General features: G+C 46.3%; 1 protein-coding gene across 5 annotated transcripts in view; it reads right to left on the minus strand.

Moving 5' to 3' along the window:
- The window catches only part of FBXW10B (F-box and WD repeat domain containing 10B), a 34,869-nt gene continuing 18,094 nt past the window's right edge, over positions 1 to 16,775 (minus strand). For 3 of the 5 annotated variants that reach the window (XM_008270697.5, XM_089318422.1, XM_089318421.1), the window contains 6 exons: positions 13,275 to 13,423; positions 11,657 to 11,799; positions 7,809 to 7,967; positions 5,428 to 5,699; positions 4,382 to 4,537; positions 1 to 878 (listed from right to left, as the gene is read on the minus strand). In XM_008270697.5, the coding sequence (XP_008268919.3) occupies positions 52 to 878; positions 4,382 to 4,537; positions 5,428 to 5,699; positions 7,809 to 7,967; positions 11,657 to 11,799; positions 13,275 to 13,423 (1,706 nt within the window). In that variant the 3' untranslated portion in view covers positions 1 to 51. The remainder of the gene's footprint in view (positions 879 to 4,381; positions 4,538 to 5,427; positions 5,700 to 7,808; positions 7,968 to 11,656; positions 11,800 to 13,274; positions 13,424 to 16,775) is intronic. The other 2 variants (XR_016224334.1, XR_011383679.2) reach the window with 2 other exon arrangements.

Below are 16,775 nucleotides of genomic sequence, written 5' to 3' on the forward strand. Positions count from 1 at the left end.
TCCACTTGACCTTCTGTTTATTGTAAGACACTGTCATTTCCCAAGGCTGGTTTAGATAAATATGTTGTGTCCAAGTTCAGGGGCTGCGATTTTGCCTGCTTTTATGAAATTATCAATGGGCAGGCCTTTGATCTTCCTGATCCACGCAGCTCTGCTGGCTTTTCCCAGGTCAACCACTCCAATGGACTCATAAGTCTGATACTCCTTCATCTTGGCTTCCTTGTACTCTTCCTCCTCCTTCACGGTCAACAGCATAAACTCAGTGTTCATCCTAAGGGGATCAAGGGTCATGCACAGGCGAGGCCGTTCTTTCTTGAGGGACAGGGTGGCCGTGCCCACTTGAGGCGCTACCATGCTGCTCGGTTTATAAACCTGCCTACTGCTCAGGGGGCCCACGCTGCTCGCTGGCCCTGCAGTTGAACTGGTCGCTTGACCTTCGTGCCGGGAGCTGCTGGAGAGTTTGGAGCGGATAATCATGGGCTGGGGGATGGTGGACTGGACCCGGGGGCTGTGCAAAGATCGTTTCAAGTTGGGCTGCAGCTTCTGGATCTCCAGGGGAATGTTGGTTTGTTGCACGTCCATGGGAGGATTGCTGGCTCTCAGCTGATCTACTGCATGTTGGATTGATTTCCCTTTGAAATTCAGGACCTTCCTTGGGTATGGAATGGAAGGTCCCCAGGCATCAATGACTTGCGTTTGGGGCCTGTGGGGGTAAGCAAATTTCCCGGAACTGTGGGCTTGCTGCAAAGCATTGACAGTCAGGAGGAACCGATCAGGCGACATGGGGGTTTTCCAGGGCTTGTTCTTCTGGAGATAGGTTGGTTCTACAGGAGTTGTCACTTGGCCTTGCTCTGGTACTTTCTGCACATCATCTGCTTCTGCAAAAAAAAAAAAAAAAAAAAAAAAAAAGGAAACAAAAAGTCAGCATTCTTTGAAAAATATTAAGTACACTGGCATGAAGATGAAGCCACACTGGGGTCTTAGTGGTCCAATGGGCTTGCTACAGGGTGAGCAGTAGCAAGATGATATCAGAAATGATGATACCAGAAAAATTATTTAACAAGACAAGTTTTTTAATGAATATGCTAGTACTTGTCGCAAATGTGCATTAGTCTCTGGACTTGCATATTTTGAAGGTGACACTTGTGATTCCAGGGCTCTACACATTTCTGAAATGTCCCTGTGGGAATGACCTTCACATCTCATTTATGGCTGACACAAAACAGCTCCTGATTTTTAGTGACATAGCTATCGTTTTCAACAACAGTATCACGAAGTTTGATCTCCACCTCAGTAATTGGATTTCACTCCAAATGATCCTGGCTGTTTCTCAAAACCAAATGTGCCTTCGAAGAATATGTCACCCACTGGGTAACGCAAAAATATCAACCACATGACTAAAAGGAACTTCCTAAAGTTAGAGTCACCCAAATGTTTTGAACAGGAGCAGCAGGTCCAAAAGCCACTGACAAGAGTGAAAGGCTCCCTGCTTTAGGATTAAGACCTCCCAGGTGCCTGAGAGCATGAAGTTAACAAACACATCTCTGCAAATGAGCCAATCTGTTCTCTCTCTTCCATGTGGGCTTTTCAGTTCCTGCAACTCACAGAGACATGAGAAGCACTACCGTCTTCTGAGTCATGAAAAGTAGGTGTCATTTGCCTCATTGACTGCCAGGTAACCCTCTACACCAGGGATGGGGAACTGTTCTCTGCCAAGGGCCCCTGGGATATTTATGATGTCCGTCATGGGCAATACAAAAGTATCAACTTAAAAATGAGCCTGCTGTAGGTTTATTGAATTCCGAGTCCTGCCTGCAGTTGCCTTGGTAGGGCCAGACCAAATGATTTCTCAAGCGTTATATGGCCCGTGGACTGGACATTCCCCACTCCTGTTTCTACACCAAGCCACACCAGCAAATAAAAGCATCTTATTCAAAGATGCTTGTGTTTTAACACACGAGGGTGGAATGAAACTTCAAATTTTTTCCTTTCACTTTTTTAAACTATATTTTATTATAACATATAAAAATTAGGTGCAATTTAGATGTCAGAGCCGTCTCTCATTTCAAACCCATAAAACACAGAATGTTTTCCATTTATAAAAAAGGGGTTGTGATGAGCTCATTGTGCACAAACTTGTCCCTTTTTCACATAACATCCAAAGGGCCTTCAGAAAGTTCACAGGGAAAAATATTTTTTATTGGTGCAAAAAAAAATCTTTAAGATGTATTTATTTGAAAGGCAGAACATTAAAGAGAGAGAGAAAACAAGAGAGATTTTTTCAACTACTCCCCAAATGACCACAACAACCAGGGCTAGGCTAGGACAAAGCCAAGAGCCAAGAACTCCATCTGGTTCTCCTATGTCAGTGGCAAGGCACAAGCACTCGGGCCATCATCTGTGGTCTTTCCTGGCACATTAGCAGGGAGCTGGATCACAAGCTGAGAGTAGCTGGGAATCAAAACAGAGTTCCAATATGGGATGCTGGCATCACAGCATTGGTTTAACCACTGTGTGACAGTGCCAGCCCCAGTGTGTGTGTGTGTGTGTGTGTTTGTGCGCGCACGCACGGTGGGGGGTGGGGGGTGGGGGGACATCCTAGCCTAAGAGGGACCGACCTTCAAAAGCTCATGGAAACCCCCAGGGCAGGTGTTTGGTCTAGTGGTTGAGACACCAATTAAGACACCTGTGTCCCATATCCGAATGCCTGGGTTTAATACCTGGCTCTCCTCCCACCTCATCTTCCTATAAAGGCAGACCTTAGGAGGCAGCGGTGATGGTTCAGGTGACTGGGTTCCTGCCACCCACAAAGGAAACCCAGATTGAGTTTCCAGCTTCTGGCTTCAGCCCAGCCCAGCCCAGCCCAGAATGTTGCTGGCATTTAGGGAGCGAACCAATAGATGGGAGCTCTCTCTATATATGTATGTATTGATCTTTCTCTGTGTGTCTTTCTTCCTTTCTCTCTCTCATTCCCTCTCTCTCTCTCTTCCCCCTCTCTCTGCCTCTCAAATAAGTAAATAACTTTTAAAAGTTCATGAAAAATGTGTACTATGTAAAAACTTCATGGATTTCCATTTTTTGCACCCCAATAAGCTTATCTTCTAATTCCATTTCCCCATGAACTTTTTGAAATAGCCTCATATTGTGGCTCTCTTTCCAAGTCAATATATGTCTCATCATTACACAAGTTTAGCTATGAAATAATATTCTATAGTATGGATTTTTTTCATTATGTGCTTGGCCATTTTCAGTTTGTTAATGACCAACCTTAAAGAAATGCAAACACCACTTGTACTTATCATATAAGTAGGTACGAAATGATGAACAACACTTAGAGTTTGCATTGGTGGGGCGAAAACTCTCCTACATCATTAGTGAGAATGAAAATCAATAGCATTTTTAAGGACAACCCTGTGGATATCTTTCTTTTTTTTTTTTTTTTTGTTTTGTTTTGTTTTGTTTTGTTTTTCTTGATAAGAGGACCTAAGATTGGTAGTAAAGGAGATTTTATTTTTTCAATCTTGTTTACATTTTATTTTATTTTTATTTTTTTATTTTTTTACAGGCAGAGTGGACAGTGAGAGAGAGAGACAGAGAGAAAGGTCTTCCTTTTGCCGTTGGTTGACCCTCCAATGGCCGCCGTGAGCCACGGCACCGGCCATCTTTCTAGTTTTTAAATGCAGTTCTCTTTATCTCAGTCCTAGGACTGTGCCCTGCACGCGTACCTGCACAGATACACAGACATGGGTATACACAAGGATGCCCAGTGTTGGGATGGCCCTCATACAAAAAACAGTGACTGTTTTTCCCTCACCTTGAAACCAGTCTGTAAGGAGTTTGTTTCAAAGAAACACAAGTATACTAGTCAAAAAATATTTGAAAGGTATTTACAATTTTTATCAGTGTCCTTTAAGAATAGCAAAGAGACAGTCCTGGCATGATGTTCAGCAACATGTCTCAAAAGCCCTGGATCTTTCTCTCCTTTATCTCATCTCACATACATAGCACCCACCTCAAACATTCTCTCCTCCCTTATGGAACCCCCTAAAGTCTCTCTGAAACCAGCCCCAAGTCCCTCTTCTCCCTTCTGCTGTCCCCGTAGTCATACTGCTGGCTCAACAGCCCAGGAAGTGAGGAGGAGGCCAAATGGCAGGCTGGGAGCCCAAGACTGGAAACTCAAATCTTAGAAAGATTCTTAAGGCAGAAAGCAGACAACAAAACCAGTTGTTCTTAGAAGTCAGGCAGTCTATTCATTCTGAATTCTCAAAAATAAGCAAGAATATCAGCCTACTGAGAAGCAAAACAAAATGGAGAGGAGGGGAAGGAAAAATAGGAGGGAGCACAGGTTGGATCTTGCCACTAATTCAGAATAAAGCATCACCATTCATCTTATCTCCAGCCACGGATTTTGCCTCCACAGTCTCCTGCCCACCATCGTGGACACTTGCTTCCTTGTTAACAGGATAAGCTCTCTTCTTGACATCTTTTCTGGGTGATTTTGACTTTCTTTGACCTTGACGTTCCTCTGCTAATGTGACTGAATTAAGAATGAGAAAGAAATGACAGTCATTACATAATTCAACAAAGTCTAAATAATGGGGAGGGGCATCCTGGTTCTATAATCAGTAGTTATGTGACTGATAATTTAGCTGGATTTCAGGCAAAAATATCATCATTTTGATAATTGTGCTGGAAACTAAGTGGTCATCTACAGTCTAAGACCTAGATTACATCCTGAATCCCCTCTCTCATCCTCTTCTCCCACTGATCATCAAGCATGAAGCATTACCGAAAACTCTTGGTTCCCTCTCCTCCAGGGACAACCCGCCACTTGTAGTGTGACATGCTTGGGAATGATCTATTGGTATTCTCTATAGATCTGTGGACCCAACTTCACAAATATAGGGCAAGTTAAAACATAAAAAAGGAAGAGGCCTTGCTACATATAATTTGTTCTTTGGACGTCATATAAATGGTATAGGCTATGCCTGCATGCCCACTTACACACACACAGACACTTGCTTTGTAACTGATATTTTCCAGGTGCATATATTGTCTCTCAGAGGCCTAAAGATAATGCATTCTGCACAAAACATTATTCTGCTTATAGTAACTTTTTGTCTTCAGTCCTGAGGAATCAGTTATATAATGCAGGGAGTCTTCAAAGAGTTTGTAGAAAATGGAATAAAAAGATAAATTTTGGTGCAAAAAATTTTTGAAATCATACATAGTTTTTTCATAATATGTGAAGATACCCTCATATATGTTTGGATTTGAGGGGTAAGCAGGTATGGGTAGCTTGTTCTGTTTGTTTTAATGGCAAGTATGAAGACCAGTCTTATATTCTGTACAAAGGTTCTAATAAGTTTTCTAATCTAGGTCTTGAAAATCTCCCTTTAGCTATTGGAAAAAGTTTAGCTCCTTTACCTGAAGATACCTTGTTTGCCTTCATAAGGACACGGGACTTGTGGGGCTTATTCAGTAGAGTGTCCTGGGCCACGGTTTGTTTACTGGACGCAGACTCCCGCAGGCTGTGAACCTGAGTGCTTGACTTGGACAGGGCGTCCATGAGACCGTTGTCTTCCTTGTCTTCCTCTCTGTCCTTATTCTTCTTCGACTTACTTCTTTCCGTGGAGTACTGCCACTTTACAGGCTCAAACTGGAACATGAGAATATTGCTCTCTGTGTTGATCAACATCCTGGAAACCAAAACAACAAGATTGCCCACAAAAGGAGTGTGGAGGCCACCAACGGAGGCAGGGCAGTTACTGTCCTGGCCAAGCCTCAGGCCATGCCCAGGTAATGACCACACAAACAGGCTAGGGCCAGGTGTCAGAGGGTCAGACAGGTGGGTATCAAGCCATGCGGCAGGGGCCATTAGCTTTGTAACTGTTTTCTTTTTAAAAAAATAAACAAGTAAACATAAATGTGATACATGGCTTCTGATGGTTCTGCTTCTCAAGTTAAAATACTTTCAAATGAATTTCTGTTCCTGGAGTGAGTTTCAAGTACCTGAGGTTCCCAAGGTAGAAGCTTAGGGACTCTGCATGCAGATGTCTTGAAAATCACTCCCTATTTTGAAAGCACAGCTTCCAAACCCAATGATTCTATTGGTGTGATGGGAATGAGGAAAACTCTCTACTGGGGAGACCGCCCCTTCTCCACTGACCCCACACACACAAAGAACCCACACTGCTTCATGCTGTCGCTACACTGGCTCTGGACATAACCTAGACGTAGGCAGAACCTCTGAACTTTACAGAACAGGATGATTTCTATATTCTCTAATCCCACTTTTATGCCCAAGTAGACAAACTTCCTGCACTTGCCCTCTTGCTCCCCTAGCACTGCCTCCTAGCATCCACTGCTTCCACATTGCTGTCATTTATAAGATTCATGTTCCTAGCTGGTGCTGCGGCTCACTAGGCTAATCCTCCGCCTGCAGTGCTGGCACCCCGGGTTCTAGTCCCAGTTGGGGCACTGGATTCTGTCCCAGTTGCTCCTCTTCCAGTCCAGCTCTCTGCTGTGGCCCAGGAAGGCAGTGTAGGATGGCCCAAGTGCTTGGGCCCTGTAACTGTATGGGAGACCAGGAGGAAGCACCTGGCTCCCGCCTTCGGATTGACGCAGTGCGCTAGCCATAGCAGCCATTTGGGGGGTGAACCAACAAAAGGAAGACCTTTCTCTCTCTCTCTCTCTCTCTGTCTAAATCTGCCTGTCAAAAAAAAAAAAAAAAAAAAAGATTCATGTTCCTTTCTGCTCCAAAAGGCTACAATGGTAGGACCTTAGCTGTGAGCATACATTCTCCAGAAAAGTGACTTAGTTGGGCTGGAAATGCCAGAGTGGAATTTAGGGGGACCATTCCAATCAGAAATTTCTTTCAGACATTTTTATCGAAACCAAAAGGAAATCATCATTCTCTGGATTGTATGAATGAGAAAAGATCAGAGTGGATTTTGTTTTACAGTATTACTGCTTCATAGCTGAAATCTTTTATTTTATCAAGCTTATTACCAGCCACACCCTTTTTCTTTTTAGATGTTAAATAGTATTAATGAGGTTTCATTTAAAGGAAGGCAATACAGTTCATGAAAATTAAATGGTCTCCAGAGAGCCCAAGGTAGAATTTATTAGTTAATGCTCTTTGCTTATTTCCACATAACATCACCCTGAACCTGTTCCTATATAACAAGCACAATTCTATATACAAGAGTATTTCCAAAAAAAAAAAAGTCCTGGAAAATGTAATTATAAGGTTTTTTTTTTTTTTTTGGTGCAAAAACAATTTGAAGTCCATGCACAGTTTTTTATAATATGCATTTTCCATGACCTTCTTGAGGACCTTCATGCAATGAGATCAGTCATGGTACAGGTTTCTATAAACTCACCTGCTCAACTCTCCCCAACAGCACCCCCAGCTACTGCGGTTCCCCACCCTCCTCTAAGTCTCTGCATCAGCAGTGGGCATCAGAGACAGCTTATGGAACTCCCAGGCAGCTGGACGCATGAGCAATGAGCAAGCAGTGGCTGCATATTATCCAAACTATGGCTCTCCTAGAAGAGCTATGGTGCACCACTGGATAATTTCCCCTAACACCTAGAACAGGTTAAGAATCAAAATGAACTCTGATTGCTAAGTGTTGTGTAAAGCTCAATTGGTTCCCCACAAGATCGTTACTTCTAAACAGTGGGAAGCACTGCACACTCTCTCCTCTCGCCAGCAAATCCAAGACTGCTGTCCGGGAGGGGAGGGAAAAAAAGTCATCCAAACAGAATTGCTCACGGTTCTGACCTCCACACCTACCACCCACCTGTTGCCCTGAATAAAGAAGGACAGCACAGGATCACCTCTGCCATTGGCTTTGATCACCTTCAGACAGTTCCCGTTGAGGAAGTTATAAATGCGGATCTTGCCATCCGCACAGGCACTGATGACTCGGAGGTAGAGGAGAGACACGTGGAGCACCTCCCTGGAAGAGAACAGAGTGACAGGGAGTGCCCGCCTTCTGCCTTGGGTTTCTTGGTGGTTTGGGGTGTTTTGTGCGTGGTTGGGTGCCAGGGCCATAGCTATCCTTGAAGTGGGGTTTGCCATTGTTTAATAATCCTGAATGTAAGCCACCTACGCTCAAGACATCTCTTCCTGTTCTGTATTTACTTCTCCTGCAATTTGGTCACAGAGGCACAATGTATAGATGATCATGTTTCTCTCTTGCAGTTTGATTCCTGGCTGTTTGCTTCTACAAATCTTGCTGAAGTTTATTTAATGTTTTGATTTCTCTTAAAAATCATGTAAAAAATAAATTAAGGAGGAAAGAGTTATCTTTACATAAAGCAAAAACATAACATTTGGACAGTTTCTTTTTGTTATTAGATTAGTGCTTTCATTATCTAAGTAAACGAACAAACTTTACAGCTTCCAGCAGAACTGTGGCCAGGGGTGACATTTATGAGTGTCCCCAGGTAGGAGCCTCCAGCAACATCTCCCTGTGCTCAATTCAGAAAAGTGTAATTACCCCTATTCCTCTTCATGACACTGAAAAACTGAATTTGATGCTACCAATTTGTTAGATTCTATCTGCAAAGCCAGTATAATGATCCTGCCTTCCTCATCCAATCAAGTCTGCTATGGTTTGGATATGCTGTTGAGTTCTTGTGCTAGAAGCTCAGTCCCTTGTGAGGCAGTGTTGAGTAGGTGGTGGCCATTAAGAAGTGGCGCCCAGGGCCAGCATTGTGGTGTAGCAAATGAAGCCAATACATGTGGTAATGGCATTCCATATGGGTTCCTATTGGAGTTCTGGCTGCTAAACTTCCAATCTAGCTCCATGCTGATGTGCCTGGGAAAGCAGCAGATGATGGCCCAAGTACTTAGACCCCTGCAACCCATATGGGAGACCCAGATGGAGTTCCAGGTTCCTGGTTTCAGGCTGGCCAAGCTTTGACCATTATGGCCATTGGATGAAATACCTCTCTCTGTATCTCTTCCTCTCTCTGCAACTTTGCCTTTCAAATAAATGAATAAATCTTAAAAAGGAGAAGAAGAAGAGGAAGAGGAGGGAGAGGAAGAAGAAGAAGAAAGGGGGGGGGGCTAGTAGTAGGTAGTTAGATCACTGCAGTTCATGTAGTTTCCATAGGACTCCAGTTAGTTCCTGCATGCATGAGTTCTTACAAAGCAAGGCCACCCCCATGCACTTGGCCCCTTCTTCAGACACTTAGTTCCCTTTCCATTTCTCCACCATGTTGTGATGCAGCCAGGGGGTCCTCACCAGAGGCCCACCAGATGAGACTGCTTGATCATAGACTTTCAGCCTCCAAAACTGTGAGCTAAATAAACCACTTGACAGATTACTCAGCTTCAGGTATTTCATTACAACAACAGAAAACAGACTAAGAAAAAGTCCATCTACAGTCTAGTTCATGAGCTCCACACTCCATAAAAACCATGACTTATCTCTATCTCCTCCCACCCACGCTCATACACAACCTTCAGGTATACTGTCACATTCTCTTGGGCACAACTCACATCTTATTTGTCATCGCATGCCCAGCACCTCACACAGCACCTAGGGCATAGTGTGTATTCAATATGTATTTGTTGGGAAGGCGAGTGCTCATGCCTTCAGAGGGTGGTCATTGCTACAGTTGGTTAAAAGGATGACATCCATGCCATACCATTAGGCTTTAGCCTCTGTCAGATCCTAGGGCCAGATGAAGACTTTTCCAGGTCCTAACAGACATTTGAAAAGTCCAACAACATTCTATTTTTTTTTCCGAGATAGAAATACAATAACCTTGCTACCCTAAGCATTAAGTTAGTTGGCTTATTGGGTACCCCAACTCTGAGACAGAGGTTCTGTGGTAGAAGAGTTTTCCTCTTTATGTAACTTAGACCGGGGGCTGACAGCTGTGGTGTGGTGGGTTAAGCCAAGGCCTACAATGCCGGCATCCCATATAAGCATCAGTTCAAGTCCCGACTGCCCTACTTCTAATCCAACTCCCTGCTGATGAGCCTGTAAAGCAGAGGACAATGGCCCAAGTGCTTGGGCCTCTGTCACCTATCAATAAGGCAGTCACATGCCAAATATAAACAGTATTCACATATCCTCCTTCAAGACCAGTGTGCCTGCAGAAAAGCCTCCTATGAGGGGGATGGGACTTGTGGCACAATGAGTTAAGCGACCCCTTGGGACACACATCCCATATAAGAGTGCTGGTTTGAGTCTCAGCTACTCTGTGCCTCCAATCCAACTTCCTGCTAATGTACCTGGCAGGCAGCAGGTGATGGCATATGGCACTTAAGTTCTTGCCACCCACATAGGAGACCTGGTTGAAGGCCCTGGTTCCTGGCTTCAGCATGATCTAGCCCTGACTGTTGTGGGCAGGTGGGGAATGATCCCATTGATGGAAGATATCTCTCTCTCTCTCTCTCTCTCTCTCTCTGCCTTTCAAATAAATTTTTAAAAGCTTCCCATGAGGTTATAAGGAAATCTATGGCCATAACTTACAAAACCAGTATCCTCAGATAAGTCCCCTGGAAAATGCACTTGTTCTTTTAATCAATCAAGATTAGCATTTAATTGTAACACACTCAAGGGAAGAAGCATTGTTGGAATTGCCTAAGACTGCACTGGAGCAGCCTAGGATATCCGTGACCATGGCAGAACCATTAACTGACCACAATGCCCTTTCCAAACAAGCCCCTTTGTGACCTCAGAATACTTCATTGCCGCCAAGCAGCCACCACCACTAAATTTGAACTGCCCTGTAAAATGAAGTCCATTTGCTATCCTGGAATCGAATTTGACCCACAGACTTGGAAGTATAGGCTCCTTTAAAAAAACAAAAGCTCTTCATGATTTTTATTATTTTTTTCATTATTTTTATTTTTAAACCCTTTGGACCATTTTAAGCTTCTCTGAGCACTAGCTTCCTAAGATAAAGACCAATCCCAATAATTTTAAGTTTACTGGAATTGGTATTATTTGAGATGTTTTGTAAGTCTGATAAGTAAGAGAGATGACTTTATCATGGGTAGCTTAGGTGTAAGATTTCAGTAACTTTTCTAAGTCCATTTAAAGATTTATTTCCTTTATTTGAAAGGCTGAGTGATAGTGTGAAAGAGAGGGAAAGACAGACAGAGAGAGAGAGAGAGAGAGAGAGAGAGATCTTCCATCCACTGATTCACTTCCCAAATGGCTGCAACAGCCAGGATTGAGCCCAGCCAAATCCAGGAGCCAGGAACTCCATCCAAGTCTCCCACATGAGTGGCAGGGGCCCAAGCACTTGGGCCATCTTCTGCTGCTATCCTATGCACATTAGCAGGGAGCTAGATTGGGAGCAGAGCAGCCAGGACTCGAACCGGCACTCACGTGGGATGCCGGCGTCACAAGCCACCGTTTAACTGGCTGCACAACACTGGCCCTCAAATCTAATGTGGTTATTTCTCAAGAGAATCAAGAGAGGATAGAAGAGGAGAATGGCCAAACAGAGGAGATGGGGGAGGCAGAATGTGGGTAACAGATGGATGAAATGAGAAAGGGGCAGAGAGAACATGGGGTCAGCAGGCAGCAGAAGGGACAGATGTGGCAAAGGTGGCCGTCTAAGCTCTGGCGGTGGAAGGTGGCCATGCCGCATTGGTGGACTTGGCATCACCAACACCTACTTTGGATGCTTGAAGGCCATCAGGCACCGCTCATACTTCCCCACCATGCTCCAGGCCATGACCAGGCCATCGCTGCCTCCCGAGACGAGATGCCACTGGTCAAAGAACACGCACTTCACGGCTCCCTCATGGCCTATGAGAGTCTGCAAGAAAACAATGCCGCTGTTCTCAGCCCCTCTGCAACTCAGACTGACTCCTACAAGGAGTCAAGGCTAGAGGCTTCTGTAGGTGAACCCCAAAGCCACTCTCTGCCAGTTCTTGATTCCATCACTTGGTCTGTCCCTGAGCTGACTCCTCTCCTGCTCTTCAAGGCCAGTGGAGTCCCTGCTCTCCCTCTCCCTCTCCCTCTCCCTCCCCCTCCCCCTCTCCCTCTCCCTCCCCCTCCCCCTCTCCCTCCCCCTCCCCCTCCCCTCCCCCTCCCCCTCCCCCTCCCCCTCCCTCTCCCTCTCCCTCTCCCTCTCCTCTTGTTCTCCCCCTATTTAAGGAAGAAGGAAATCAGAGAGGCCTTATTCTTGCTGGATCTGTGGCTGGGGCAGGCCCTATCTACCCAGAGAACCCAGGAGGACCAGCTGCCACTGTCCCTGCTATCAAAAGGATAAACTACTCCAACCCAGCTCCTTGCCAGGACTTGACCTGGATGGAGGGCACCAGGGCCATCCCTGTGCCTGCAAATGCTGGTTCTACAGCAGTCTCAAGATTGGTGGGAAGCCAGGCCAGCCCTTCTCACAGTGATCTGTGTTCCTGGCACAAAATGCTTTCTCACTACCACCCACTCAGACCAGGGCTTTCAAGTGCGGCAAGAACATGCTTTGTGAACGCCGGCTGTGGATTAAGTGTGTGCCCCAGAGTTGACGCTGTTGGAGACTCAATCCTCCGAGTCAAACGTTAATGATATTTTGAGGCGGCATCTTTGGGAGGTGGTTGGGTCGGCAGTGCTCTGCCTCCATGAATGAACCATGATCACAGATCAATCCACTCAGAGATTCATGGAACGGTCTTGTTATCAAAGTTAGCTCTCTCGGGCTCGCTGGCTCCCTCTCCCCATCTGATTCTCTCGCCATGTCATGGCCCAGCCAGAGGGCCTTCACCACATACAAGCACATGCTGGCACCGTGCTCTGGGACTGTCCAGCTTCCAGAACCGAGCCAAGTAAGCTTCATTTCTTTATAAGTTATCAGATGTCAGGTATTCTGTTACAACAACAGAAAGTGGGCTAAGGCTCCTCCAAGTCACTTCCAAGACAGCTGGTGTTCTTACTTCATTAGAGAATAAGGAGGGGAAAATGTTTGCTCATTGATGCATCCCCCAGTGTTTCCTTCTTGGGGGCAGGGTGCTATGTTCACACACTCAACACATGCCAGAGTCAAGGTAGAATAATCTAGAAGCAGTCAACATACTCTGCTACTGTTAAAAGGCCCACGTAAGCCAAGCTAAGCCTTCTTCCACCAACCCCATGGCAGCGTGGGTTATGATGTGGGCAGTAGACCCCTATACTGGGCCAGAATGACACCACTCCCCCACCATGGAGCCTTCCCTGCTTCAGCCAACTGCTGTGGGATGGTCTAGTCCCCACCAGCACCACCCCACCCTCCCCACTTCCAGCCCACTGCCCTCTCACCTTTACCAGCTGGGCCGTGTCAACATGCCACACTTTGACTAGCCCTCGCTCGCAGCTGCTCACGATGTAGGTGTCATTGATCCTGATGGCCAAGATGGGGTCTTTGTGTTTATATGTCCTCAGGCACTTTCCTGTGTCTACATCCCATTCTGAAGGGGACAGGGAGAATGGAGGAGGTTTTCAGTGGAATTGTACTCCCCATTACAGGAGCAAAGACCCACTGAGCCCATCTAGCCAGACCCCAGAAGGCCTGCACCAGGCCTGGTAGCAGCTTCAGGTACTTCCAACGCAGTGCTCCCTGACCCCTGACCATGGGCCCCTGGGGAGAACTGACAATACAGAAGGTTTTGGCCATGACCCTGGAACTTAGCCTTGGAGTCCAAGTGCTAGACAGTTCACCTCCAAGAAGCCTACTCTTCACGTTTGCAAAATGCTTGCTACTGGGTAGATTTCACGCAAATCATGACACGTGCTTCATGTCACCACCCCTCCCCGCTGTTGTCTCTCTGATCCGTACCATCTGTGCTCGAAGGAGAAGAAAGCTGCCTATCCTCACTTAGATGTTTCAGGACTTCTGAATCTGAATTTTGGATCTTATGGGGGAATTGTCATGGCCAGGGTGGGGTTGATGCTGCTCAGCACAGCTCGTGTGAGAGCGGCAGCCTGGGTACCACAGGTGTTGGGTGGGGAGGAGAGTAGATAGGTGGGCATCACAAATTCAGAGATGAAGACATTGAAGTCAGCTTCGTCAACCCCCAAAATACCTTTTCCCGCAGGCCATAAAACAAACAGAACAATGGCCATCACTGACACATAGCACTAACAGTAACATTCAAAGTGCTTGACAGGTATTAACTCACCTTCAAAAGACAGGTACTATTATTTTTTTTAAATTTATTTATTTATTTGAGAGGCAGAGTTACAGACAGAGAGATGGAAAGACACAGAAAGAGGTCTTCTATCCACTGATTCACATCCCAAATGGCCGCAATGGCCGGAGCTGGACTGATCCAAAGCCAGGAGCCAGGAGCTTCTTCTGGGTCTCCCACAGGGGTGCAAAGCACTTGAGCCATCTTCCACTGCTTTCCCAGGCCATAGTAGAGAGCTGGATTGGAAGAGGAGTGGCTGGGACACAAACTGGCACTCATAAGGGATGCCGGGACTGCAGGCGGAGGCTTAGCCCACTATGCCACAGCGCCAGCCCCTAGATGGAAGTTTCTTTACCACTAAGTTGGTGTTGGGGGTTTTGGTTTGGTACTCCCTTAAATTTTACACCTGAAGCAAAATCCTCTCTTCCCAGTCCTGGCCCCATGGAGTCCCTAAGACTCTCCTAGCCTGGGCTCCCTTCTGTCTTCAAACCCTCACCTGGACAGTCCCCCTCCCCACTTCTGGTGCACTCCTCAAAGCAATCCTGGCAATGGCATACTGGGTCAAGTGGAGGAAGATGGGCAGGGAGGAGCAAGATTCCTCCCCTAGTTCTGAGCCTTTGCATTTGTAAGCCCACTCCACTGTCCTTTTCCCACACCTTTCCCTCCTGCAGCCTCTAACGTGCTGTGCGATCCAGGTCCCTTGCTTCTGTTCTCTGTTCACTTTTCCCTGCTTTGCTGAAGAACTCTCATCCACAGCTGGGGCTTCTACCTTTCATCATAAGTCAGACCTTCTGCATGCAATTCAACCAACCCTAAATTGAAAATACCTTTTTTTTTTTAATTGCACCTGTTCTTAACACGTAGACTTTTTTCCTTGTCATTACTCTCTGAACAACACAGTATAACAACTATTTACATGCATTAGGTCTTATGAGTAATTAAGATGGTTTAAAGTACACAGGAGGGTGTGCATAGGTTATATGTAAGTATTCTGCAGAGTCAGCATTGTGGGGAACACCTATCAGATGCTGGTTCAAGTCCCTGCCCCTCTGCTTCTGATCCAGCTCCCTGCTAAAGCACCTTGGAGAGTAATAGATGATGGCTCAAGTACTTGGGCCCCTGCCACCTGTATGGGAGACCTGGATGAAGTTCTTGGCTCCTGGCTTCAGCCTGGTCCAAACCTTGCTGTTGAGGTCTTTTGGGGCATGAACCAACAGATGGAAGATATCTCTCCCTCTCCCCTCTCCCCTCTTCCCTCTCCCCTCTCCTCTCTCCCTTCTTCCCTCTCTCCTCTCCCCTCTCCCTCTCTGTCACTCCGCTTTTCAAATGAATAAACAAAAAAAAATTTTTAAATACTATGCCATTTTATGTTCAAAGACTAGAGCATTGGAGGATTTAGCATCTGAGGGGCTTGGGGGGGCATGTCCTGGAACCAGATCAATAAGTACCAAATCCGCAGGTGCAGAGCCCCAGTCTGGTATGTGCACACCCGCATCTGCCTCCTGAGTGTCTTCAGGAATGTCAGCCACACACGCCAGCTTCCTACAGCTGCTAAAACAAACCCCTAAAGCTGAGTAGCTAAAAACAGCAGGAGCCAATTCTCCTGCAGAAGTCCAAGATGTCACGCATCAAGGTGTCGGCTGGGATGGGCTCCTCCACGGACGACGGACGCTCTGCAGGAATCCATTTCCTCGCCCTCTGGGTAGGCTTCTGCAGGCCACACACTTTCCGTGGCTTCCTCCACCTCCAGAGCCAGCAATGCTGCATCTCTCTGACCGTTCTTCCATGGTCGCAGCTCCCTTTGCTCCCAGCCAGGAGCATTTCTTTGTTTGTAAGGGCTCAGTGTGCCCATGACAGTGGCCCCACCCCACGAATCCAGGATAATCTCTCCATTTTAAGGTCCTTGATTGCATCTGCAAGGGTTCCTTTGCCAGACACAGTAGCACAGTCACGGGTTCCAAGCATTAACATGGGATCATCTTTGACCAGTATCTTGTCTACCACACTCAGCATGTCCAGAATCGAACCTGTGACTTCCTCCCCCATTCTTTGCCCTACCCCGCTCTTTCCCTGTAGACTCTATTTCCAATATGGGATTTCCATACACCCAGTGGCCAGCATTTTAAAAACCAACCCCTGGTCTGGGGTCAGCGCTGTAGTGCAGCAGGTTAAAGCCGTAGCCTGCAGCACTGGCATCCCATATGGGCTCTAGTTCAAGTTCTGGCTGCTCCACTTCCCATCCAGCTCTCTGCTATGGTCTGGGAAAGCAGTGAAAGATGGCCCAAGTCCTTGGGCCCCTGCACCGACGTGGGAGACCTGGAAGAAGCCTGGCTTCTGGCTTCAGATCAGCTCAGCTCTGGCCATCGCGACCATCTGGGGAGTAAACCAGCGGATGGAAGACTCTCTCTCTCTCTCTCTCTCTCTTGCTCTCGCTCTACCTCGCTCTGTAACCCTTTCAAATAAATAAAATAAATATTAAAAAAAAATAAAAACCAACCACTGGTCTAACTATCTTCTCCCCTATCTTCCTCGCTTTTCCCATCCAGCTGGTGGCTAAGTTCTGCCAATTCTCCTTCCGTCTGGGCCATCAAACGTTAAGTCACATCTCTCTGATGTTCTCCACGCTTGTTTG

The sequence above is a fragment of the Oryctolagus cuniculus genome, chromosome 17, assembly GCF_051225735.1.
Source record: "Oryctolagus cuniculus isolate XC-2025 breed Fujian yellow rabbit chromosome 17, ASM5122573v1, whole genome shotgun sequence".
Lineage (NCBI taxonomy): Eukaryota > Metazoa > Chordata > Mammalia > Lagomorpha > Leporidae > Oryctolagus > Oryctolagus cuniculus.